The sequence below is a fragment of the Cydia pomonella genome, chromosome 10 (genome assembly GCF_033807575.1).
Source record: "Cydia pomonella isolate Wapato2018A chromosome 10, ilCydPomo1, whole genome shotgun sequence".
Lineage (NCBI taxonomy): Eukaryota > Metazoa > Arthropoda > Insecta > Lepidoptera > Tortricidae > Cydia > Cydia pomonella.
Window position 1 is genome coordinate 4530304 of NC_084712.1, and position 25551 is coordinate 4555854.

Below are 25551 nucleotides of genomic sequence, written 5' to 3' on the forward strand. Positions count from 1 at the left end.
TATGATTGTTTCAAAATTATAATAAAGCAAAAAACAAAAAAAAAAAAACAAACAATTACAAGTATTGACGGTGCTGGGATTTGAACCAGGGACCACTCTGAACAGTAAGAGTTAAATTGTATCGTCCGCACAAGGCGCCACGAGTGCTTGTGACGTAGATAACTAAACTAGGCATCTGATGATAGCACGTAGCAAGTGGTTGAAATCGAGTGCTGATTGGCCATTAACTTCATGCGTAATACACTTCCAATGTCAATGTATGTGTGAGATTTGAAGCACCGCAACGGATTTCACTGAGTTATTCACTGTGTATTTTTATAAATAGTCCACTTTTACTTAGGATTTTTATAAGTTTTCGTAGCCGAGGTTTTTAGCTATATAATTTACATCACAATGCATGGTAACAGTCACTAAATTTACACTTTGTACAATATATTTGCGGAGCAAACTGACGTACGTCTACTCTTAGACAGCGCGCACGCACACTTTTTCTCTCTAATGGTTACTTATTTCTCTTAAGTCCTGTTTGAATAAAAGTGACACACATTTTTAACTTAAGGGTTGGTCCAAACTGGCCCTGACCTGGAAGATGCTCGGCAAACGGAAACATGGTCGCCCTAAATTTACTTGGCGCCCTTCTGTGGAGCGAGACCTGGGTGTATTGGGGATGGGATGGGAGGAGGTTACCCAAGCTGCCCAGAACCAGTGTCAATGGAAGAATATGATTCGAGCCAGCAGCGGGTAAAGGATGGCTCACGTTAGACTGGGTTGGGGCGGCGGTCATCTCTCATAGAAAAGAAGCGCCGGAAGCTCCGGCCCGGACCCGGCCTGGTCTAACGCGAATCATCTTTTATAGGATGAACAGAAGATAGGGTTTGTGTCATTGATATATATCTAAACCAGTAGAAATTAGTCTTTCTTGACAGTCTCAGTCCAACGGGCGGCAGCAAGTACTTAAACCATTGACATATATCTAAGGACGGGCACTAAGAATGGTGCTAGTTCAGTGGTGTGACTCGCGAATTCGAGCCAATCGTGCAGTTTAACGCAACTAATTGCAAAAAATCGCGCGGGTGATGCGAACTCGTCAACCAATCGCGTTGAGGCGTTAGACTGCACAATTGGCTCCAATTCGTGTGCGTGACACCGCACACGAATGCACACACCGGGGCGTGTATGGCCCCATTGGCCCCATTCTTATTGCCCGTAAGGCCCGTCCTTAGATATATGTCAATGGTTTGTGTACTTGCTGCTGCCCGTGAAGAAAGAATCAATTCTGCTGGATTTCTCGTGACCACCGCTGGTTAACAGTAGCCAGTCGGAACTTAAAATAACAGAAAAACACAAATGCACTTTTAAAAAACTATTTATTCCATTGCAAAATTATAATTGAGTATATACAACAATGATAACTCTTGAACAGTGATTATTTATTGCTTGCGTTGGATATAACGTGAGTTATAATAAACTTAAAGTTATATTTGTGTAAACACTCTCTTCACGCGAAGGTCGCGAGTCGGGAACAATTAAAAAGAGACAGGATGCCGCCCGCCGGTAGGTGTGACAGAGAGCACATATCGGAAGATCAGCGCTGGAAGTCGCCACCAACATGCTGAGATATGGCCATTTCGTAACACTGTCTCCTTTTTCTGTTTTGTATCATTTTATATTTTGTTCTTGTGCTTAAAACGAAAGGCGACGGCCGCTTCTCCGTACAAACGTAGTCCCTATTTTCCTCTCTGAATTTTGACATTATGGGAAATATTTTTACATAAATTGATGTATATTAACCATAGCTTTCCCTTACGTTTGACTTTTTAGATTTTTAGATTATTGTAAAAATTAGGAGCGAAAAACAGATTTCATGCAAATTTATAAATGCTTCTAACTATCATAATAATTAGAAATTCGAAAATATCAAAGGCAGGGACATAGCTATGGTTGCTATACAACAAATTGTGTCAAAATATTTTCAATAATGTGAATATCCTGAGAGGAAAGAAAACTAAGTAAGTTTGTTTGAAATAGTTATTTGTGCAACAAGAAAGTTAGTTTTTCTTGCGAGTGTTGATTTTGAGTCCCGAGTAAGCGAAATATTCTAAGTCAGAATCTTGACCCTAGCGAGGGACTCAAAAACACGAGATATAAAATAACTTTGCTCTCGTGTGACACATACATCTTTTTACCTCAGTAGTGAGAACATATAAAAGGTTAAATAATTTAACATCAAGTAAAGTTTTTAATCTCATGGCCTTCACTAAATTAAAAATCTACTTTGTCTCACTCCCTGGAGTGAGGAAAGTAGGCTTGTTCGAGCTGCTGAGGTGAAAAGGCGATTTCGCGCGGATCCTCTACTTTCGTCTTAAAAATACATCATTTTTATTTCACAACGTGTTCGCGTGCAGCGAGTGTTTGACACAATTTATAGGTAGCGTTGATTATAAACAGTCGAGTCTTTTAAATCCAAATTTTTATAAGACGACTTTTAGAATATAAGGGCCTTTACGACCGTGTGGTGAAAAATGCCTTTCACTCGGCAGCAAAGATTGTATAACCCTCGCAAGGCACAAGATTACACTTTTCGAACCACTCGTTAAGCTCGTGGTTCAATTTTGGGATCTTTCGCTTGCTCGGGTGATAAAATATTTCATATATACCTATATGACATTTTTATATATAAAAAAGATTGAAAATATCGAATTGAGGTAACTCCGACTTTGATGTTTCACCAATATCTTCCAATACATTCCATTTTAACATTAATTGTTTCAATATTAGAAGGGTAAGGCTGTTAACTATTAAAATAAAATGATCATTAGAAGATAGCATTTCAGATGCCAAATTTTTATAAATAAAAGACGCCAAGTTACATTGCTTAAAGTTTTATAACGAAAAACGAAAAAGTCGCATAGGGTTGACTAATTTAATTATTTATACAAAAATAATAGCATTATTGCTGTAAAAGTCGTCAAAGGCATAATTATATTGCGTCCAATTCAGTTATACAATTTCAATTAACCAAATAACACATTCTGACTACACTTTATACCTAAAGGCGTCCCATAGTATATACCAGTGGTGTTCAAATACGGCCCGCGGGCCCGCTCCGACCCGCGGAAAGATTGTATCTGGCACTGTTGGCCGAAACGTTAATGCATTTGACCGTTAACTTTTATACTCGTTCGATTTGTAGCTGGCCCGAACGGCTAATCCTTTGTCTATTGTTAAGTTAACCCGCACGTGCCACTACCTACCTGCAAAAAAGGGCCGTATAATTCTAATTGGCACCTGAGCGCGGACTAGTCCAACGCTCAAAAACCAGTGTATGTGCGCTCTCCGATAACCCGCCTTTGTTACGCATCTCAAGGACACATTTTAGACTGGTTCTGTAGAGTTCGACTCTCCGGCACTCAGTAACCGTAGAGGGATCACACAAGGAATCGCAAATTATTTTTCCATTAATTTCCATAGGAATTGTAATTTAATAACCGGTTAAAATTGACTGGACCATTTTTTATGCAGTAGTAGTACGTGCGGTTTTACTTAACAACAGACAAAGGATTAGCCGATCAGGCCAGCTATAAATCGAACGACTATACAAATTGAACCGGTCCGTGAAGGTTTATGGTTCAATTTGAAACAGTTAATAGTTAATTGCAATTAATCCAGGCATCCGGCCCGCCACCGGCCCTTCGAAATAATTTGTATATAGACCGCGAAATTATAAAAAGCGAAGTTTGGCTGCAATTCTGGCACTCCTCTGATATTTCTTAAGCTTTCTGGCCCGCCATGAAGAAAGTTTGCCCACTACTGGTATATACAGAAATGTATAAAACATATTCTGTATTTACTGGGGATATACAGTAGTATCAGTTTTTTTATTGCTATCAGCAATATATATATATAAAAATGGATAAGGAATATCATTAATATCCGACTTAAAACCGGATATCCTGATATCCTAATACCTACTCCTGAGTACTTTTTATTTATTTTTGATATTCCTTCGTCGTAAGGTTTTAAGAAAATTTGGCATGAGTCCGCAGCAAGCTCGGTTCTCCATACAAACGTAGTTACGCTCTCATTTAAAAACGACTAGCTAGATTGCTCTGAAACTTTGTACTTACAATAGGATAAGCTATGTGCCTGTAATTAGTTTATGTTGCTTCAGATACCATAGTTAAAAAAAACAGCGATGTTAAGTTTACATACCAACTTGTTTTAAAATTAAAATTAAATGAAATATATCTTTATTTCAGACCCATAAGTCTATATATGGTTAGTAAAATTAACTTAAAACCTATATTATTTACAAAGGTTTTAGCTTTATTCAGGTTGTTTTATAAGCTGGAGCTATATAAACTAATTACAGGCATATACATACCCCATGTTATTGTATGCGCACAGATTCATTACAATCCAACACGTAGTTTTAAAATGAGAACGAATCTCCGTTTGTATGGGAAGGTGAAATTCGGCCGAAGTTGACGGGGACTCTTAAGCGCATTTCACCCTATGTCCCGAAAAATCATCCTCCGAATGACGAAAACGAGTGTATATCATAGTTTCGGACACGTACTCTCGGAGTATCCTGCTGTCGAATGTTCGTTGATTCGAATGTTGCTGGATCGAATGTTCACAGTCGAATCAACGAACATTCGTACCCGAGATCTTCTATGGGATGACAATCGAAACCTCAAATTCGATTCTACAATTGATTATTTCTACGCTTTTCGACCCAGCGAACATTCGATCCAGCGACAGTCGAATCAACGAACATTCGACAGCAGGATACTCCGAGAGTACGTGTCCGAAACTATGATATACACCCGACGAAAACGTATGATATTTTCGTAACTCAAAAGAAAATTACGAAATTTGTTTCGTCCCGAATTTGAGTTTCGTCATTTATTCTTCCCAGAATGAGGAGATCCTCAAACTTAGCAAATTTTATCACATTCCGACGAAAAAAAACGAAAACAAATAAAAAAATTGCCCATCATATAAAGCCCGACCAGAAATATATGATCATTGTCAAGAGGGCGCTGTTATTCTCATGTATATGGTGACAGTTCAGTTTAGTATAAAAAAAATAGTTCCATTGAAATTCCGCGATATGGCGCGTGATTATATATTAAATATCACAATGACGTTTTTATCTGTAATGTCAAACACTATTTGATGAATGATCTATTTAGGATGGAATGATCTGATCAATCCGGTTGGCAACCCACAAATTAAAGTAATAGTCTACTGATAGCTTTTAAGAAACTCATAGTAATGTAGATACATACCATACGTCAACATCAGAGGGTCCGAAAACAGGCTCGTTTATTTAGATGTGCCCATAAACTTATTACCTGTAACCAAAGATTCATTGATCAGATATTTAAAGTCTGAAGGCCTATGCAAATCCGATGCGTGGGCAGAAGTGCGCTTTGTAATATACAGATCCTTATGAGAAATGGCACACCGCTTGCGTGAAGTGTGGTGTGCACGGATCCAATATGGTTCATATGTCCGATGGCCAAGGGGTGGGGGAGGGTCATACATATAGTTACAAATTTGGGTCCCCATCCCCCCCCCCTTCTCGATGGTAACACCCTGACAGACAACAGCACATACCCTCAAGCCTACTTATTAGTGAGCCGCACGACGTCCTCGTCGTTGTCTGCGGCGAGTACTTCCTGGTTCATATGGCCGACGGCCAGGGGAAGGGAGAGGGTCATACATATAGTTACAATTTTTTTTCTCTATCCCCCCGTCCTCGATGGTGCCATCCTGACGCCTACCCTCGAGCCTACTTCTTAATGAGCTGCACGACGTCCTCGTCGTTGACGGTGTGCGCGATGCCGACGCGCTGCGGCGAGTACTTGGTGCTGGTGCCCCACACCAGCGCGTACTTCAGCTGCGCGGCCAGCGTGCGGTGGATCGAGTGGCATACGTGCTCGATGGTTACGCCCTGGAAGATAACTTCTACTTCATTTTGATGCTGAGGAAAATTGTAGAAAAGGAAGCTAAGAAACAGATAAAGGAGGTTAGATCGATGCAGATCCGTCTGAGGGAAATTTAGCTTGAACAGTACATAATATATGGCAATGACATGCATACTTCATGTATAGCCAAATAAAATTTTCAGTACAGCATTGGAATGCTACGCAATTCTTCGTCGCGCAATATTTGATTTTATTCAAGAATTTCAAGACATTTTTTTTTGCATTTATGTGGTAAAATCTTTTATAATTTCGAGACTTTTCAACGTCTGTTACCAACACTGTACTCCTTGCCAGTCAAATAAATACCACTGAAAATATGCAAAACAGCGAAGACCAAATTAAATCTTGTTAGGCTTTAAGGCAGTGATGTGATATACCTTCCTAAGCATCAGTCCATCATCAAAGTCTGGCGGCTGGCCGGACTACTTGTTGTAGACGCGGATGAGCGCCAGGTACTCCCACAGCGTCTCCAGAAGGTAGTTCAGGTCCAGCTTCATGTCGCAGCTACACAGGACATGAACATGAAGGTTCATGCTGCCATACCTTCCTAAGAATCAGTCCGTCATCAAAGTCTGGCGGCTGGCCGGACTACTTGTTGTAGACGCGGATGAGCGCCAGGTACTCCCACAGCGTCTCCAGAAGGTAGTTCAGGTCCAGCTTCATGTCGCAGCTACACAGGACATGAACATGAAGGTTCATGCTGCCATACCTTCCTAAGAATCAGTCCGTCATCAAAGTCTGGCGGCTGGCCAGGCTTCTTGGTGTAGACGCGGATGAGCGCCAGGTACTCCCACAGCGTCTCCAGGAGTTAGTTTAGGTTCAGCTCTATGTTGCAGCTACACAGGAGATGATGAAGGTTCATGCTGACATACCTTCCTAAGGATCAGTCCATCATCAAAGTCTGGCGGCTGGCCGGGCTTCTTAGTGTAGACGCGGATGAGCGCCAGGTACTCCCAAAGCGTCTCCAGGAGGTAGTCCAGGTTCAGCTTCATGTTGCAACTGCAAAGTATTTTTTTAAATGTTTGGTTGTCAAGACTGTCATATAGCAATACCTCTCGTATTTGAATACGTACACAGTCACAAAGTCTCCTATCACCTTCTAAATCCAAGAGATGTGACTTACCTGACGACAACAGAGTTAGGTTCCCGAGCGATCCTGTCCACCTCCTGTATGGAGATCTGATCGATCTTGTTGTACACGTAGATGCAGGGAAGGTACACCCTGTTGGCCAGGATCACATCAATCAGGTCGTCCGCCGTGCAGTCTTCTCGGAATAGTACCTGCAGATTTCAACCTTGTTATAAAACTGTCTAGGTTCAAATTTCAATGCGTGGTAAATACTAAATAGGTAAATGAAGTCCGTAATCTCGTCGCGCTGTCAACTTGATATGGTAAGATGGGAAGTAAATTGACACCCTAATTTAAATAAGAATAATAAGAATAGATGTCTTAAAATTAAAATAAAATCGAAATAATTTGAGTCTCAGTAATATATTATTCTATTATTATTTTTATATAATTATTCAAAAATCAGTAAAGGAATACATCGTGAGGAAACCTGCATACATCTCCGAAGAAATTCAAAGGTGTATGTGAAGTCCCCAATCCGCACTAGCGTGGACTATAGCCGAAGCTCTCTCGTGCATGAGAGAAGGCCTGGGGGTCTACCGCGAAAACCGAAATTCGCAAATTGCGGGGATCTTTCTCTTTTACTCTTACTAAGACGTAATTAGAGTGACAGAGAAAAATGCCCGCAATTGACGAACTTCGATTTTCCCGGTACCCTGTGCCCAGCAGTGGGACGTATATAGGCTGAATTATTATTATTATTATTATAGATAAAAACTCGCAATCAATTCAAAATAGCTGCCATTAACTGATTTGATGGCAGCCCATTCTTATGTTCTTCTATTAAAAAAATATCAGGTTGAATCTTATAATATAGAATTTAATACTTTATACAATAAATTAGTTAAATTTCATATTTAAACGGCAACGCCAATGGTGGCGAGCAGTAGCAGGCGCTGCCACTATCAAGTGCTATATTAAAATACACAAAAGACTTCAAAGCACTAAATTATTATCAGTAGATGTTACCTCGGCATTGAATATCTTGTATTCGTGTAGGATCATTTGCACCATTTTCTCGTCCACTTTAGTGAGCTGACACGTCGAGTTGAAGGAGAGACCGCCGCCTTTCTTTTGCTGTAAACAAGATACAATATGTTGTCCTAAGACCTTTGTTAAGCTAATTGTACGGTTTAATTCACGTGTTTTAGTCACCCGCGCAACATTTCGGAGAGCCTAGGTCTCCATTTTCAAGCACTTACAGTGCATGAGTGGCGTTCACGATGGGCGCGCCTCACGTGCTTCTTTTATTGCATCTGGAACACCTACTGACATAACATATATATTTTTTTTTAATTCCGCTACCTAAAGGTTGTCTGGAAGAGATCGCTTTTTAGCGATAAGACCGCCTGTTGTTTACCTCTTCTTTATGTGTTGTATTATTTGTACTGTTTCTGTATTGAGGTGTGCAATAAAGTATATATGTATTGTATATACGTGTAAAATTATTATTTTATAAATAAATAAATTAAAATTAAAATTAAATTGTATTGTACGCCGCGTGACTATTCAAATGTGATTAACTGATTACTGCATTTTTTGTTAGCACGGCATATAACCGGTTGGGGGCAAATCCCGCTCTGTCGATGTACACCAAACCAACACGTAATACTATATCATAGCGCGCGCAGTGCGCGACGCGGCGTGCAGCAGTACGTGAGGCGCGCTCGTCCTGAATGCTACTCACTAGGCGGGTCCACACAGAGCAAGCATACGCGCGAGGCAATTTCCTCACGCACAAAATGGCCAGAGTTGATGTGCCTCGGCCAAGGCGGCACGCTCAGGCGAGAAAACGCGCGCACCGCCTCGGCCGAGGCACGTCTACACTTGCCGCTTCATGCGTGAGGAAATTGCCTCGCGCGTATGCTCGATCTGTGTGGACCCGCCTATTCATGCACATTTAGTGCTTGAAAATGACCTAGAAAGACAAACATGTCGCGAGAGCGACTAAAACACGCGAGTTAAACCGTAAACTTAATATTTGTATAAGTGCTTTGTTTATTTTTTTTAAGTATAAGTTTATATTTCTAAAATGGTGCCAGCGTTTTACTCTCTCTAGTTTTATTCTGCGAGATTTGGCTTAATGGGCTAGCATCCAGGCTGTAAAATTCCGAAATCAAACCAGAATTCTACACTATTTGTAGGACTGACTGATAAAACCTATGCTGGCGCCACCTGTAAAATACTTCGACCAGTCAACCCTATTAAACATTTAAATTATGAATACTCCATTATTAAATCCTTGATAATATTGCTTTGTCACCCAGATTACTAAGATATGCTAAGTTACGCTAATTCGGAGTACCTGAAACTGCACTGTGTTTTGACATACGATTCGTCTCCACCTACTATTCTCGGTGTTTTCTCTTGACGACTAGTATCCGACCTAAGTTTCGGTTTCGGCATAAAAATCATGTAACGGACAAAAACCGAACCTCTGGCCGAAACTAGAGACAAACTAAAATGATGATGTTGGAATCGCAAGTTTAACTATCTGATTCAGAATTCTATATGGCAGACTATACAATGCGCATGGGAGCGTACCGCGAACTGCAGGGGGCCTACCGCGAAAACCGAAATTCGCAAATTGCGGGGATCTTTCTCTTTTACTCTCATTAAGACGTAATTAGAGTGACAGAGAAAAATGTCCGCAAGTGACGAACTTCGAATTTCGCGGTTATAGCACAGAGGCCCAGGGCACATAGCCGCTGTGCTGGCCAGACAACCTACCAAAGAATGATGCAAGTTTTATGTAATTTAACTAAATATATCGTATACCTTAAAGTAAATATTAGGTTTGCTCTTATTGAGCCTGATGCCGACACTCTCGAGTTCCTTCTCGAGCAGCTGGCGGTGCACGTAGGGCTTCGTGGCATCCAACATCATGAGCACCAGGTCGGCTGTGCGAGCCACCGCTATCACCTGTTAACGTGATATGAATGAATAATAAATAAATAAATATTATAGGACATTATTACACAAATTTACTAAGTCCCACGGTAAGCTCAATAAGGCATGTGTTGTGGGTATTAGATAATGATAAATATAATATATAAGTATTTAAATATACTTAAACATTCATGACTCAAGAACAAATATTCGTGCTCATCACACAAAATAAATGCCCTTACCAGGATTTGAACCCGGGACCATCGGCTTCATAGGCAGGGTCACTACCCACTAGGCCAGACAAATCGTCAGGTCGAATGAGAATAAGAATATGATAGAAGGTTTTCAGCAAGACAAGTCACTTAATTTATCGATTTAAAGAATATTTCATTATTTATATTTAGCATGAAAAAGATACTAAGAAATTTTTTCCTTAGTTTCTCATACAAGGAGGACAGCTTTTTCTAGGCTCAGTATGGCCGCCATAAACAAATTTGTGCTATTATATAAAACTAAAATATACTGGGTGATCCCCAATGTCAAAAATGTAATTAGATGGTCATACTGAACAAGGTTTCCCATTCCCAAGGGACCGATATGAAAATCGTGAAAAAAGTATACTCCATGTTTGATCTACTTCGGGCTGTCAACTGTATCCATAAGATTTTATTTCGCGATTTTGTGGGTGACTACTAATGTCTGTCTTTGTGGGTTAATATTTATTTTAATATTTGATATTTTAATGTTAATATTTGACGACCGGTTTGGCCTAGTGGGTAGTGACCCTGCCTACGAAGCTGATGGTCCCGGGTTCAAATCCTGGTAAGGGCATTTATTCGTGTGATAAGCATGGATATTTGTTCCCGAGTCATGGGTGTTTTCTATGTATTTAAGTATTTATAAATATTTATATATTATATATATCGTTGTCTAAGTACCCTCAACACAAGCCTTATTGAGCTTACTGTGGGACTTAGTCAATTTGTGTAATAATGTCCTATAATATAAAAAAAAAAAAAAAAAAAATTATAATAATCCATGGAAAATTTTGTTTAGTGAATCTTTACACCATGCACGTAATTAAGCACCACAACATTAATGAACAAACGTAGACGGCAGTTATTTTTAGACACTATTTATATTTTATAATTCGTATAGTAAAGTAGGTAACTTGACTGTGACGTCATTTGCTAGTGTTTCATATAAATTCCATAGCAGCAAATCGTTTCGTCAGTTCGAAAAAAGAAACTGATTTGACTAGTAGTCAAATACCCTATTGAAGTATATGATCCCTCAACCAACGGTAAGGTAAATATTTCCTAAAACATCACATATAAGTTACCTGTCTTCCTCTACCCTTGCCCTGGGCAGCACCCTCAATGATACCCGGCAGATCGAGGAGCTGTATGTTGGCCCCGCGGTACTCGATCACACCAGGGATGCATGTCAGTGTTGTGAACTCGTAGCTGGCGGCTTCTGAGTGTGTGTGGGTCAGTGTTGACAGCAATGTGGACTGGAAAAAAGTTCCTTGTTTAATGTCAAATGTATCATTGTAATGATCAGGCTTTGGAGTATTTTTAGCACGGTAAGACTAAAGTGAGCTATGGAGTCGTTGTTTACTTTAAAATTATACTCCGAAGCCTGGTCATGATTTTTGGAGTCATAAAGTAGGTATCTGAATATTCTTTTTCTTATGAAAGCGATCTAAATTGCCGTATTTTCAGAGAGTTACTTGATGGCTATTTCAAAATACATCTGAAATTCAAGCATATTTGTAAAAATTTAAATTTTTCTTTGCTTACAAGTATACAGAGTAGAAACCCACAAGGATATTTTTACAAGTCTGGGGTAGTTGACCATAGTATTTTTAAAATGCAAATAAATAAAAAAGTTTACATGTAATTAAAGACATCTTTATTTCTTCATAAATTTTAATCAATTGACTTTTGACATGAAACACACAAAAAATCATTTCTATTGATATAAAGATATAAGGTGCAAAAAAAGTTTTAATTTTTTTTTACGGTTGGCTATCTCTCCCGAAGTGTCAGGAAGTGATGATCATACCATTACAGGAGGGATGGAACTCTTCATTTTAGTACATGTTTATTTTTCCTTTTTAATTTCCCAAGTCCCTTTTCGTCTCAAGACCCCATTTAGGCCACTCAATACCAGCAAACAGCGCACTCAAAGCAATCATCAAGAAGTCTTCTCTTTTGATATTTTTTCCCACACCTGTAATAGTTATCTTTCTCAATTAACTCCTGTTTCCTTGTTTTATTCGCCATCATGCATAGGGTGACATTATCACTGCTCTCTGGTAATCTTTTGAATACCTAATCCATGATATACATCTTCAGGATTGTGTACCTTCACGGCTATATGGCCATAATACCCCAACATGAATTCGCCGTCCTTTTTGTCCGGGAGAGAAGAGCACGCATAAAATCAAAACAAGTTGAGACTCAAGCTTCTTTCTTGTTTAGGTTAGAACAAAACTAATTAGAATAAGACACTAGCAATATAATATGAACCCTCTAAAAATGATGTTCCCTAGTCACTCAACAAAGTTTTACATACATACTTTTACAAATTTTTCCCCAAAATTTTTGTCACATGGGCTCCCAAGCTAGATGTGAAGCATACTAAACAAGAACTAATGAAATCTAAACATCAGAATCATGAAATATTTTGATGATCCATCTCACCCTTATGTCCATCTACCTTGGCCCTATTAAATTGAAGAAGAAGATTAAAGTTCATCAAACTAGTGTAACAAAGCTACGAATTAATATAATTTCACTACACAATAGCAAACCGTTAGTCAGGTGAAGCTATTAATTTAGCTTTCATCTTTCAAACATGCTGATTCTAATTAACACACATTTTTGCACTCACCTTGCCTACAGAAGGGAAGCCAATGAGCGCCACCCTCGCGTCGCCCGACTTGAGCACATCGAAGCCCTCGCCCTTGTCGCCGCCCTTCTTGGAAGGCTCGAGCAGCTGCGACCGGTACTTCGCGAGCTTCGCCTTCAGCAGACCCAAGTGGTATTCCGTGGCTGAAGAAACACAAACAATAAGTAACAAAATACTAGAAAGTAGGCTGCTACGTTACAAATGTATGCATTATTCACCTTTATTCTTCTGGGTTCTTGCTATTTCCTTCTCAATCTCAGATATCTTCTCCAAAATACCCATCTTTGTAAGACACTAGCGGAAGCTTATATTTAACTATAATTAAACTTTATCCTAAGAAGCTATTTAACAACTTAATATTACGCTACACTATGGACATTTCGTTGCTAAATTGATGTCGATTTCGATAAAAACAATTTGTTGCCGAGCATACATAAAGTCGTTAATGTCGTTATAGGTTATAGACGACCTACGTAAGTGACAATTTTGACATTTGACATTGACAGTTTCATGTGTACTATGCACAGAGAAGAAAATAAAGCTTGCCATTAACGGTAACTGCGAAATTACACATTTTACACATTTGGATAAAAAATATAAAATCTAAATAAAAGCTTGTAAAAATGATGTGTGTGTTTTTAAAATTATCACATGGTTCCCTTATTCTCTGACAATTCAATGAAATCTATTGCTACAGTTATTATAACTTTTTTTTTACTTCTAACTGTACAATGGCATAGCAGTGTTTTAATAAATTCACATTGAGAATCGTAAATATTAATTTTATTTTATTTTAAGCAAAAAAAATACAAGCCTATCTTACGTAGAGTACTAATAAAATTTAATTCAATTATTATTTAATTGTATGACGATATAGTCAATGCCAACTAGTTTTACAAATACTCATATACGATAAAAAAAAACAAATAACCCCCGTAATGTGATGATTGTACCTTGTAAACTATTAAACGTTATGTTAAATTTTATTATTTGTGCTTATTCTTTCTACTGTATCTTGTTCAATATGGTTCCAGTATCGACTTTGAAAACCACAAAATCGCTATACGATATGGCCGATGATTATGAGGACGACAAAAATTCTGCAATCGCGATCTCTGAGAAAGGTTCGATGTCAAATTTTCTTAAGCACTTTAACTTTACACACCTTCTGGTTACACAGACCATTTCTCTACGTATTCTACAGTGGTATCGATATACGGGGCAAAAACCGGACAGATACAAATACGGGACGCGATCCTTCAATACGGTGACAATCCCGTATAACTTTTTACGTACGACGTATGGCATCCCTACCTATAATAGCTTTCATTTATTAGAGTAAAATAGAGTATTATACTTACGTCTGTTTTAGGGTTCCGTAGTCCACTAGGAATCCTTATAGTTTCGCCATGTCCATGTCCGCGGCTTTGCTCCGTGATCGTTAGTGCTAGAAAGCTGCAATTTGGCTTGAATACAGATATCATGCATGACGATAGAACGGTAAAATTAAAAAAAATCGAATTGCACTCCGGAAGTGCCGGCAGAAGTGAAAACTTGAATATTAACGTTGCATTTTTGATATTTTGAAGAAATTGAGTAGCAGTTACATAAAAAGAGATAATTCTAATTTTAAAACTAATACCGGACCTAATCGCGTAAACTAACGTTTATTATATGGCCTGACGTTTCGAACGTGACGTTACGTTCGTGGTCACAGGCAGACCCTCCAGGGAGGTTTAACGTTCGAAACGTCGGGCCATAAAATAAACGTAAGTTTACGCGATTAAGTCCCGTATTAGTTTTAAAATCACAATTATCAAATATTAAACATCTTTAACCGTTATGACAGCACTTTGATTATGAAGAAAATAAAATGTCACACTTGAATGAGATACGATTTTTCAAAACTAGAAGCGAACATGATCAGTCCAGCTGTTTTTGAGTTATTGCGATAGTCTTCTCTTCTTATTGAAAAGAGTACAAAGCGCTGCGAAGGTTAATATTTACATAGTATATATTGTTTTAAAATTATAGAAAAAATAAAAATCGGTCAAGAGCATGTCGGACCATGCTCAGTATAAGGTTCCGTAGTTACCAATCTGTCGGAATAGGCTAAAATTAGTAAGTATCATGTACTTACAAGCATAAGGGTCGGTGTAAATATTAATATGTACTATTTCAGATAAAGACAATTTCTACGATGATTTTTATCTCGAAAAAGATATAGAATATAAACATGAATCATCTATGGATATAATATTCTACGGACCCCCTGAATCATTCATGAGACTCGACGCAGAAACTATACTTCATATTCTCTCTAACATAAGACTGAAGCATTTAATTCCAGTTAATAAAGTCCTCCAAGCTTGGGATATTATTACCGGTAAGTAATATCTTCTCGAATCAAAATAAAAGTGTAGGGACTAAAAAGAATAATGTGTAGGGAGAATCTAGTTCTTGCTTTATAATAAAATTTTATGTTACTAATTATTTCTAGATGGAAGAACGGCTGCTTATTTACATGGAAGAGAGTTCTTAGCTTTTGGACCGTTATTGAACTTTGTCCCGGAAGAAGATTTATACTATGCCAATATGGGAGACCGGAACGTCCGTTCGTATTTCGCTCGTTTCAGCCAAGAGTTACACTTTCGGAAGGTAGACGAACATATACTGTACACGTCATTACTGAAAATAATAGCAGAATATAAATTATTGCTATAGTAAAATTAGTATGGTCAGGGACTTTAATTGTGGAGCCATACTGGAGCTTTGACCGTAATGACCGATATTAGCTTGAACCGTAAATGGATCAACATTGTCTGTGACCGTACACAAAACATATTTTCTGATCTGCGGGAACTCTTAGGATTAACCACTCCTCAAATGGCAAACCAACCCTGGTAAAAATCCAAGAAAATGTAAAGAAGATGACATTAAACCACTGCATGTAAATGTAGCCCTCTCAAGAAAATCTTATCACAGGTCATATCTAATATTGGGGTCATTTCTGTTTCAGTTTGGTATATTAGTAGCAGCTTATAGGCGTTATTTCGGAAATACCTGGTACTTAAATGCAACCTCTGTAAACGAACTAGGCTACATGATATGCGGGTTTCCACCAAATGAACTCAGAAAGATTACCCCAGTGATTATGAAAGATCTTAAAAGTTCCGTTCTGGGGAAATTGAGGAAATGTAATGACAAACAAGTTCAGGTAAATGTGGGCTACTGGCTAATTTTAATTTACATTACATGCATGACTTTATCCATATTGGGTTGATATGAATAAACTACGGCATGCAGTACGGCACGCAATAGCGCTCTTTTCATGATAATATTCATCAATACCTTTTATAATGGTCAGGTTGGAAAGAAATGCCAAAATAGCTTACAACCATAACTATTTACAGATATAAGATCTTATTGTTATTTCTTTTAGACTCTATATGAATTAGCCATACGACCCGAAGTCTTTGGTGAGCCATACAGATGGACGTCACATGAAGTAAGCCGAATGGGATCATTACTTAAATGTTAGTATATACCAACGTGGATAATGTTTTAAGAACCAATATTATGAAACTTGACGTAAAACCAGGAAAAAAGTAACTAAATATCGTCTTTAGAGTAATGGATATTTTAATAATAATGTTGTTAGTTAGCTCTCTTTTGACATAGTGAATAAAATACATATAATTATTTCAGCACAACAGGCACATTTAGGTTTCAACATTCGCAGCCTAATGGGTTTGTTTTATTGATGAAGACACTTCATCACTAAAATCCCAGTGTTATTTATCTAATTTAATTTTGCTGAATATCTACTACAACTACTAAAGTTATGTAATTTGGTTTGTTTATGGATATTGTATTTTTTTTTATCTCTAGGTATTCCAGCGGATCAACTAAGTTCTATACAATTAGAAGCCATGCCGGCAATAACAGAAGAAGTTATCAAGCAATTTAGTCAGCAAAAATTAACACAATTCACAAAACAGCAAATAATGAAAATGCAACCATTAACACGAAGAATTTATATATTAAGAGTACAGTTATTATCTAGTTTTGATGTTAACGAACTATCAAAACACGCTGCTGCTTATAATATTGAATCTTTTGTTTTATTAATTGTATGCTTTCTTTACATTATATTAATAAAAACATGTGTATTCTAAATTTTAATTTTACTAATAGTAGAATAGATTTGTCGGTATGGTGTAGACTGTGTTATAACTCACGAAATGCAGCGATGGCAGCGGATAAACATGTAATTTTAACCTTTATCAGACTTCATATGAATGAGATGAAAATGATTTTATTGGTACACAATAAGTTTAAAATTAGAAAATATGTATATACATACACATACCTCATAGACATGTGTACCTTCATCAAATCTTAATTTATTATTTAGATTTCAAAACACACATCGTTTAAGATATAAAGGATAAATGCACACCAATACACATGTACATACCTATACATAAATAGATACACGATACACTTACTACATGATCATGAAAAACCTTCCCTTTTTTTACTTTGTTAAAAAATAAGTATAGTCTTCATTACTTCTTTTGGTGTAATGAATGGGAACCTTTAATAAACCCGTGCGTATACGCACAGACGCACAAGCATGCACTCGAAAGAAGAATTAGTATTTAACAAAATAATGACATAAATGGCGCTCATAAAAAGTGTAGTGAATTTTTAAATAATCTAATCGTGTTAATGGAACCTTAGTTAAAAACAACTTTGCTTTTAGAACATTAGCGAGAAATAAACAATGTAACGACCATTTCTATTTTCAAATGTGTTAAAATATGACTGTCAAATTATTTTCATATCCGGTAATAGTTGAAGAATATCTATTTAAGCTAATCATGTCTACTTGTTTAGTTTATAATGTTTATGATATTGTTTTTAGAGTAATAAATTAAATAATTAATAATTATTTTATTTTGCTGTTTGTACATAAGTTCTAATAAAATACAGTAAAATTAAAATTGATTAATTTTCAAAAACTTTTCAAGGTCGAATCCACCATTTTGGTTTAATTTCGCCATTTTCTATTCTTGTCAAAAAATCGTCGAAATCGTTTCTTTTTCCTTATGCGGAGTACGCGTCGTTGTAGTGCTCCTTAGTTAATATTTTCGAAACTATTATTTAAGATTAATTAAATTTATATTGGCTAATATGCCACCTGTTAAGCATTATTCGTGTAGTGAAGTAAATCAACATGAATTATCTTCGAGATTATTATCTCTAACAGAAAATAACACATCTTATACACTGACGCAAATTAATGGGCAGAGGATCTACAGAAAAGCTCCTCACGCATGGTCTGGGCCGGAGCCGTCTAGGAATTGTGAGGTAAGATTCCATTTTATTATCATTGCATCCAAATTTTGAATTGAGGCGCCACGATGTCGCCAGGGTGTCATGCGCTGAACTAGAGAATGATTGGCTTTTCTCGGAATCACCTGTTTGATAATAATAACTTAGTATGTATAGGAATACTACTTATAGTTATTTACTTAACCCACTATGCCTGTTCCTGCTAGTTAGTTTGGTTTGTTATTGGTTGTACTTTACGCTGTTGTAATGTGATATTTGTGATCGTTGTTCAGGGGAGCAATCATTTTCCCGCCTCGGATGGTGCGATGCGAATGTATTGTAATTTGTATTATAACATTTATAACTGATTACTTCGATCATTCTGCATCAGATAACTACCTAAAATAAGTTCGCAAGTTTTTAGTTGCTTCATTTAATTTGTTAACATAAGTCTTCGTCCATGAAGTAATATTATTAAGTACATCCAAACGTGACGTTATGTTGCACTTTTGTCAGGTTTCTAGCGCAGGATTATGAGGACTAGCGCGATGCATAACATAATAGACCGAGAGACAGGAATAGATTTTCCTGAGCTATCTTCCGGGCGATAACTCGTATAGTGGTTAAGGCTGCACCCGACGCCAACGACCTCGCGAGTGTGGGCGGAGCTTATACTCCTCACCGCACCACCTGACTGAAAGAAATAGGAGTGACTTCTAGATTTTTTTTCAGTTATTTGAAGTGAAATATATTTCCTAAAAGAACATATTTTCTAGATAGATCTGCTCAAATTTTATAGGTTGTTATATACTTTTCTGCTCAGAAAGTGTCACATTTAATATAAAAAATGATTCAGACAATTTTAGTTTTACGGTATTTTGCGGGAGGAGGAACCTCAACGGCTATGTATGATGAACCCTCGTGGACGTCAGCAGAATGACAGCCACCGAAATACGTGAAAAAAATGGTCGTCGCCCCCCGTTTGATACTTTGTCAGATGATTGTTTAAATGCTATTGTAAATTAATCGTCCGCCGGTTGCATCGCGGTGGAAAGAACGTCAGCTGGTCGAATGAACATGTAAAAAATAAGCGCTTTACCTTTTTATGATAGTGATAACAAAATCATGAAACTTTGCATACAGCAGTCCATCAGGCGTTTCAATAAACGAATTACGCATACTTTGCATAAGTGGTAAGGCGGGTATTTTTTACATGTTCATGTGACCAGCTGAAGGTCTTTCCACCGCGATACAATCGGCTGACTGTTTTTAAAATTTAAAATAGCTATAAACTATCATCGGAAACAATATCAATCGGGAGGCGATGACTGAAAACGGAGTTACGTTCTCATTTTAGAACTACGTGTTCGATTGTAATGATACGAAATGATTTTAGAGCATGTGATAGACAAAATGAAATTCGTAATCAAACTGAATCTTTTATACCTTAAGATGCAAATTACGCTTCAAAACTTGTCGCAATGTTCAATTTTTTGTCCAAAGCCATGGGCGTAGGCAGTTACAGGCAGGGGTATGCTAGAGCTCAAATTTTACATACCAAGTATGCCCCTCTGCGGCGTCTGCCTCCCCTCCCTCCCGGAGGCCTAGCTCCGGCGATATTAACCTGCCACCCCCCCGATTGTTGCGGATTGTATTGAACTGAACTGAACGTTGAACTCGCTCTACGTCCACATTGTGCCGACATTGTGGAGTCCACAATGTCGGCCGTTCTCTTAGAGACCAGACGTCCGCCAGGCATTATTGCTATGGTCGAGCCGGTTGTTTCAATCAATTTGCGATTCACGTTAGCACTTGGAATACGCTAATCTCGTAAACGGTATTCCTATCGATGTGATTATGTCGTTCAGGTGTTCATCGGCCGCATCCCGCACGACTGCTTCGAGGACACGTTGGTGCCTCTGTTCCGGCAGGCCGGCGAGCTGTTCGAGTTCCGGCTCATGATCAACTTCTCCGGTTGGAACCGCGGGTCAGTACCAAATTCACTGGACTGTTGAGTCTGACAATGTCGCGGCATGCTCAGGGCTATAACCGCGAAAATCGAAGTTGCAGGCGAGCTGTTCGAGTTCAAGATCAACTTCTCTGGAACCGTGAGTTAGTACCGACGAACACGCACTGCAGCGCACTCGCAGAGCTGGTAGAACTGTGTTCCGATGGCGGTGGAGATTTTAGATTTAGATTTTAGTTTCCAATAGTTAGGTATTATCTAAGCGTGCTAGCTTTACTAAAGCTCCTATCGTGTTTACACAGGTACGCGTTCGCCATGTATACGACCGACGCGGAGGCGAGCAACGCCATACGGATGTTTAACAACTACATGATTAGGCCTTCTTGGCAACTCGGTAAGTAATAATAGATTGTACATCAAGAGCAACTGAAAAGAGCAACCGTTTGTCCGTTTTATTCGAGGAAATTTCAGTTAAAGATAAAATGGGTGGGGTAAAATGACGTAAAGTTATAACATTGTCTACTGAAGCGGTTTTCACAATTTAGATTTCATCTTCATTGGAGTTGTATGACTTTAATCAGGTGAAAATGTGGTTCTTGTGAAATGCCTCGAGAAGCGGCTCGTCTGTGTGGACTGGCATAAATTAACGAAGCTTGTTTTCAGGCGTGTGTCCGTCCATCAACAACTGCCGCATCTTCATTTCACGCATCCCGCCGACGCTGTCCTCGGCGGAGATCGTGCGGCTGCTGTACGAGCTCACGGATGAGGTGGTCGAGGTACGTTGTATTCGTAGGTACTGCAAAATAAACACGACCTGTTAATCTCTCACGCGATCTGATCTGTTGATCTTTGTAAATGGTTTGCCGGTGCAACTGCAAGATCTGGACGCAATTGTATGAGAAATGTATTTATAGGTACGCGTGCGTCGTTCAGTAGCCTCTAGCGCCGCCATCGTGGAATACAAGTCGCACCGCGGAGCCGCCATGGCGCGCAAGGCGCTGGTGGCCGCCGCGGCCGCCGCGTGGGGCTCCGGCGCGCGCCCCGCCGTGGACTGGTCGCTGCCGCAGTCGCCGCAGCTGCTCAAGCAGTACCGGGAGGTGAGTACCGTAGCGTCTAGCGCCGCCATCGTGGAGTACAAGTCGTACCGCGGAGCCGCCATAACGCGTGTCATGTTCATGAACTGCAGGGGAAGCACCTGCTTAGAGCCGTTAAGCGTACAGCTTCTGATCTGAACGAGGTTGCAGGTCCTCTACCGCACACGGTCCCTTATGCCCCGATGCACCGCTTAGCCTGGAATAACCGATAACTTGTATTGTGTCGTTGAACTAAGCACTTATAAGTTTGATTCGTGTTGTGTTTAGGTTGGCCGCTGGACTCCCGAGCGCGGCGTGGAGCTGACGCGCGTGCCCGAGAGCGGCGCCTACTCGCCGCCCATCGCGCCGTCCTACACGCTGGAGCCGTGGTCGCAGGCGCGCCGCCTGCGCATGATCCACGAGGCGTCGCGCCGGCACCAGGCCCAGGAGTAAGTTGACTTTCTTTTTATACCCAGTTCACATACAGATCATATTGGATGTTATATTAGACAGATGGACCATGCATAATGACTTGCGGTGTACAGGATCGAAAAAGGAGTGTACAGGGTCGGTGCGCATATGACATTCCTAGAGCTGCACGCATTGATAACGGTAACCGAGTACTGTGACTGTGACCTATGACGTACTGTATGCCAGTTTGCTAACGTGGCAAAAAAAGAATCGTAGTCACAGATTAGGGCTCAAATAAAAAGTTTGCATGGTAAATTCTCAGAAAAATCGTCGAATTTCATACAGTGAACATGGGTTATTATTATACTCTGTATCTTTAGGCATTTAAATAAAACAATGGTTTTGTGGTTGTTAAAGCGATTACAATTTTTTATGAGCTACCTTATCGTTTTAGTTGCCCGAAACTGTGTCGTGGTATCTATTACTATATTAGGTATCGTAAGTATGACGAGATTAGGGCCGAGCTAGGCTTAGAAAGGGAAGTGATTAAAAATTCTAGTTTTAGTTTGCCTTGACCAGGCCGATGTTTAGACATGTGTGTTAAGAAATATAAATTCTGGGGTCACTATCAAATTGACCTTATAGTTAAACGACCATTTCAGCTAGATGACATAAAATTTAAATACACAGTCAGCAGTCAATTCAGCTGCGACGACATGAAAGTAGAATACTCGGTCAGCAAAAAGACAGTTTAGCTGGATGGCTATGAATTAGAATGAATAAGTAGCCAAAGGTCTGAAAATATAAATAGGCCATATGATCAGAATATCTACTGAGCCGAGAGTGAAGTGAAATTAGTTAATTGACATAAACACAGAACGAGTTAATAGCAAAACGTCATGAAATGTAAATCTATATATATATATATATATATATATATATATATATATATATATATAAAAATGCACGTGTCCTGACTGACTCATCAACGCAGAGCCGAAACTACAGATGCTAGAAAGTTGAAATTTACACACTAGGTTGCATTTATAAAGTGTATAAGAGCTAAGAAGCGATTTTGAGAAATTCAACCCCTAAGGGTGTTAAAAAGGGGATGAAATGATCTATGGCGTTCAAGTTTTATTTTAAGGTAGGAATTTGAAACTTGGTAAACGGGCATTACCTCTATATTCAAATAGACGAAAATTGATACATATCATCTTTTTTGAAAAAAGGGCTGTAAGTTTGCATGTTAATATATATTCTTATGTAATATATATTATATGATAGATATTCAATTGATACCCTTATTTTAGGTATCGGTCTTTTGCGATTTTATTCGGGTATCGTTAGCTTTGGATACCTTTATTTTAGGGTTTTCAGTCCCTGGTCGAAAGATGGCAGTAAATTTACTGTGGCTACAATTTTTTTTGACAATCCATTTCTGTTCCAAATTCTCTTTGCAGATTGTCACCAATTACAATTACCAAGTCCGAATTCTTACTTTTCGGCACTATGGTATTCAAATTTGGTATTCCGAGATTTCAGATTGAAAATTCGGGACATGTCATAATTTTAAATGTAGGTAGGTACTGTTCATAATTGGATTTCCTAATTTTGGGGTCTGCCAAATTATATGGCAAAAAAAAATAGGGACGTCCCGGGAACAGGCGTGTGTGAACGTTTAAAAGTAATAATGTAAATATGTGGTGCGTGCAGCTGGAACGGGCGCCTGGAGGCCGGCATGGAGTCGCTGGCGGCGTCCATGTCGGGGCTGGGGCTGGGGCCGGGCGCCGCGCGCGTGTGGGCGCCGCCCGCCGCGCCGCCGCCGCGCGACTTCAACCCCTGGACGGCGCCGCACCCGCTGCGCCACTTCCTGCAGCCCGGCGAGCCGCAGTGACGCCCCACACCCGGCACCCGGCACCCGCGCCGCCCTGCTCCCCGCCTAGACGGAGGCCCGAGATACACGATGACTTGCTGATGAGACCCGATATTCATGCTTCAATAAGAGGTATCGCTTATATACATGAAATGTAGCCTTAATAATTTGTAATAGGAATCGTCGACCCGATTTTATAACTAGAATAGCTGCAGTGAGTTCGTTTTGTGGTTTTCATCAAAAGCCGAGCTTCTTTTTTGGCTACTTCATAGTTCTACGACAAAAACCACGAGTAATTTGGAGTAGTCCTAACTCATAGGATATATAGGCGAACGGAATAAGGAGTAGTCTCCAGCCTGAAAGGTAAATGCGTCTGAGCGCAACGAGCGATAGTGGGATTGAAATAGCTGGCACCGCAGCCGACTTATGACCCGAGTAATGAGCTCCTTGTTAACACGATTTTGTCTTTCATCTATTTAGGGCGATCTAAGAATCACGCTAATCTGGGTCACTTTAAATGTGGCCGTCTATTTATTACACCTCTACGCACTTTTAGCAGCTCACTTGCCTGTGCTTTTTGGCAAGTCACATGAATCTCCACTACAGATTCACAAAAGATTTAGAATATGGCGCCGCCGAGCAATAAAGAATTGCCAAGGCCGTGACCGAGTGCCTGCAGATTTTAAATGCAATGTTTTTCCGGTTGGCGTTCAATGAATGCAAAACTGCAGATTATGCCTTGTCAACGAGGTACTTACGTAATCTACTGTGACTAATTGAAGCATAACATTGAGGCAAGTGTTTTAAAATAACAATTATTATTATTGTCAGCCGGTGTGTATCGGGCGGGTGGGGGTAGGGATTTTACAATTAATTTAATTTTTACCCACGATTAATTTATTGCATGTATTGTTTAAGAATGCAAATGTGTTTTTATGTGTTGTGTTGCATGTCATGTGCAGTGTCGGAGTGTGAGAGGAAGCCCCGTGCATAACTAATTGTCTTTGTTTTTATTTTGTCGCTGCTTAACGCTGACCAAGATTGTTTACAAGTTTTAGTTGTCTCTGGAGCAGCTTGTCAACGTTTTTGGTGTTGGTGAAGCGATTTGGGGAAAAGAAAAAGAATTTGGTTGTCATTTTAGTTTACTGTTTCCTTTCTGTTTTGGTGTTAAAATGCTGCTAAGGGCACCAATATTATTTTTCGATTTCCTAAAGTTATTCTCGGTGCTGGTGTGCTGCACTGTAATCTTCTCTTGCACTCCTTTTAATACTTAAGAGAGGTAAATTTTACATTTAGACACTATTTAATTTAACTGTAATGTATTGAATTAAGAATCCATTTTAACTGCATAGATTATAATTTATTAAAATGAAGAAAAAAAAATATGTAAGGCAGCATCAATATTTAAGCAAGTATGTGCAAGATCGTTTTATGTTATGATATGAATTAAGTGCAACCGCCGGTTCCGCCGTGCATAGTTGCATTACTGGCAATCTCAATTTTTTGATGTTTTTTCAACGAAATATTCATGTTATTGTAGTTTACTATTTCATACGATCAAGTCTTATTTAAAATCGGGTTTTAAATAAATCAATTTGGATCTGTTTTCTCTTCAATGGATAAACACAGCATTATGAAATTATCTATCTTATTCTACACGAACAGTATAACGAGACATGAATTTATCTCTCAGGCTTTTATGAGATTTTTAAACTAATATTGCATGCCAGTATTGATTAATAAATTTAAGTATAATGATTAATGTTCTCGGTGTTTTATTTGTAGCTCGCTCCTTCATCCTCGGCTGACCGGTACGTTTGACGTTTTTGCACGCATGTTAAATGTATAGGTTGCTACTCCTCCGTACCGACGAGCAATCGCCTCAATAATGGTCTTCAAATACGCATAGTGTTTACGAATCTTGAGTTCACACGGACACCAGTTGTTTAGAGTAC

At 39.0% G+C, this 25551-nt stretch overlaps 3 protein-coding genes across 5 annotated transcripts; 2 read left to right on the top strand and 1 right to left on the bottom strand.

Moving 5' to 3' along the window:
- Positions 1-1350: 1350 nt before the first annotated feature.
- On the bottom strand, positions 1351-13369 carry LOC133521870 (developmentally-regulated GTP-binding protein 2). Of its 3 annotated transcripts, none has more exons than XR_009799945.1 (9): positions 13149-13369; positions 12913-13073; positions 11357-11527; positions 9904-10047; positions 8095-8202; positions 7120-7277; positions 6869-6995; positions 5742-5962; positions 1351-5360 (listed from the first exon to the last, which is right to left on the bottom strand). XR_009799945.1 is itself a non-coding variant. In XM_061856977.1 (9 exons), the coding sequence occupies exons 1-9, from the start codon at positions 13210-13212 to the stop codon at positions 5357-5359; spliced, it is 1095 nt and encodes a 364-aa protein (XP_061712961.1). In that variant the 5' UTR covers positions 13213-13369; the 3' UTR covers positions 1351-5356. The 3 variants fall into 3 exon arrangements, 2 of the variants coding, with proteins under 2 accessions (XP_061712961.1, XP_061712959.1); XM_061856977.1 differs by having other exon boundaries at positions 5805-5962; XM_061856975.1 differs by having other exon boundaries at positions 5793-5962.
- Positions 13370-13835: 466 nt separating this feature from the next.
- LOC133521869 (uncharacterized) lies at positions 13836-17109 on the top strand. Its single transcript, XM_061856974.1, has 6 exons — positions 13836-14054; positions 15113-15316; positions 15431-15588; positions 15950-16147; positions 16373-16466; positions 16822-17109. The coding sequence occupies exons 1-6, from the start codon at positions 13874-13876 to the stop codon at positions 17106-17108; spliced, it is 1122 nt and encodes a 373-aa protein (XP_061712958.1). The 5' UTR covers positions 13836-13873; the 3' UTR covers position 17109.
- An 836-nt stretch (positions 17110-17945) lies between these two features.
- LOC133521872 (probable RNA-binding protein 46) lies at positions 17946-25358 on the top strand. The gene is made up of 7 exons (XM_061856979.1): positions 17946-18306; positions 20139-20257; positions 20539-20630; positions 20900-21012; positions 21151-21333; positions 21598-21758; positions 23437-25358. The coding sequence occupies exons 1-7, from the start codon at positions 18130-18132 to the stop codon at positions 23615-23617; spliced, it is 1026 nt and encodes a 341-aa protein (XP_061712963.1). The 5' UTR covers positions 17946-18129; the 3' UTR covers positions 23618-25358.
- Positions 25359-25551: the final 193 nt, after the last annotated feature.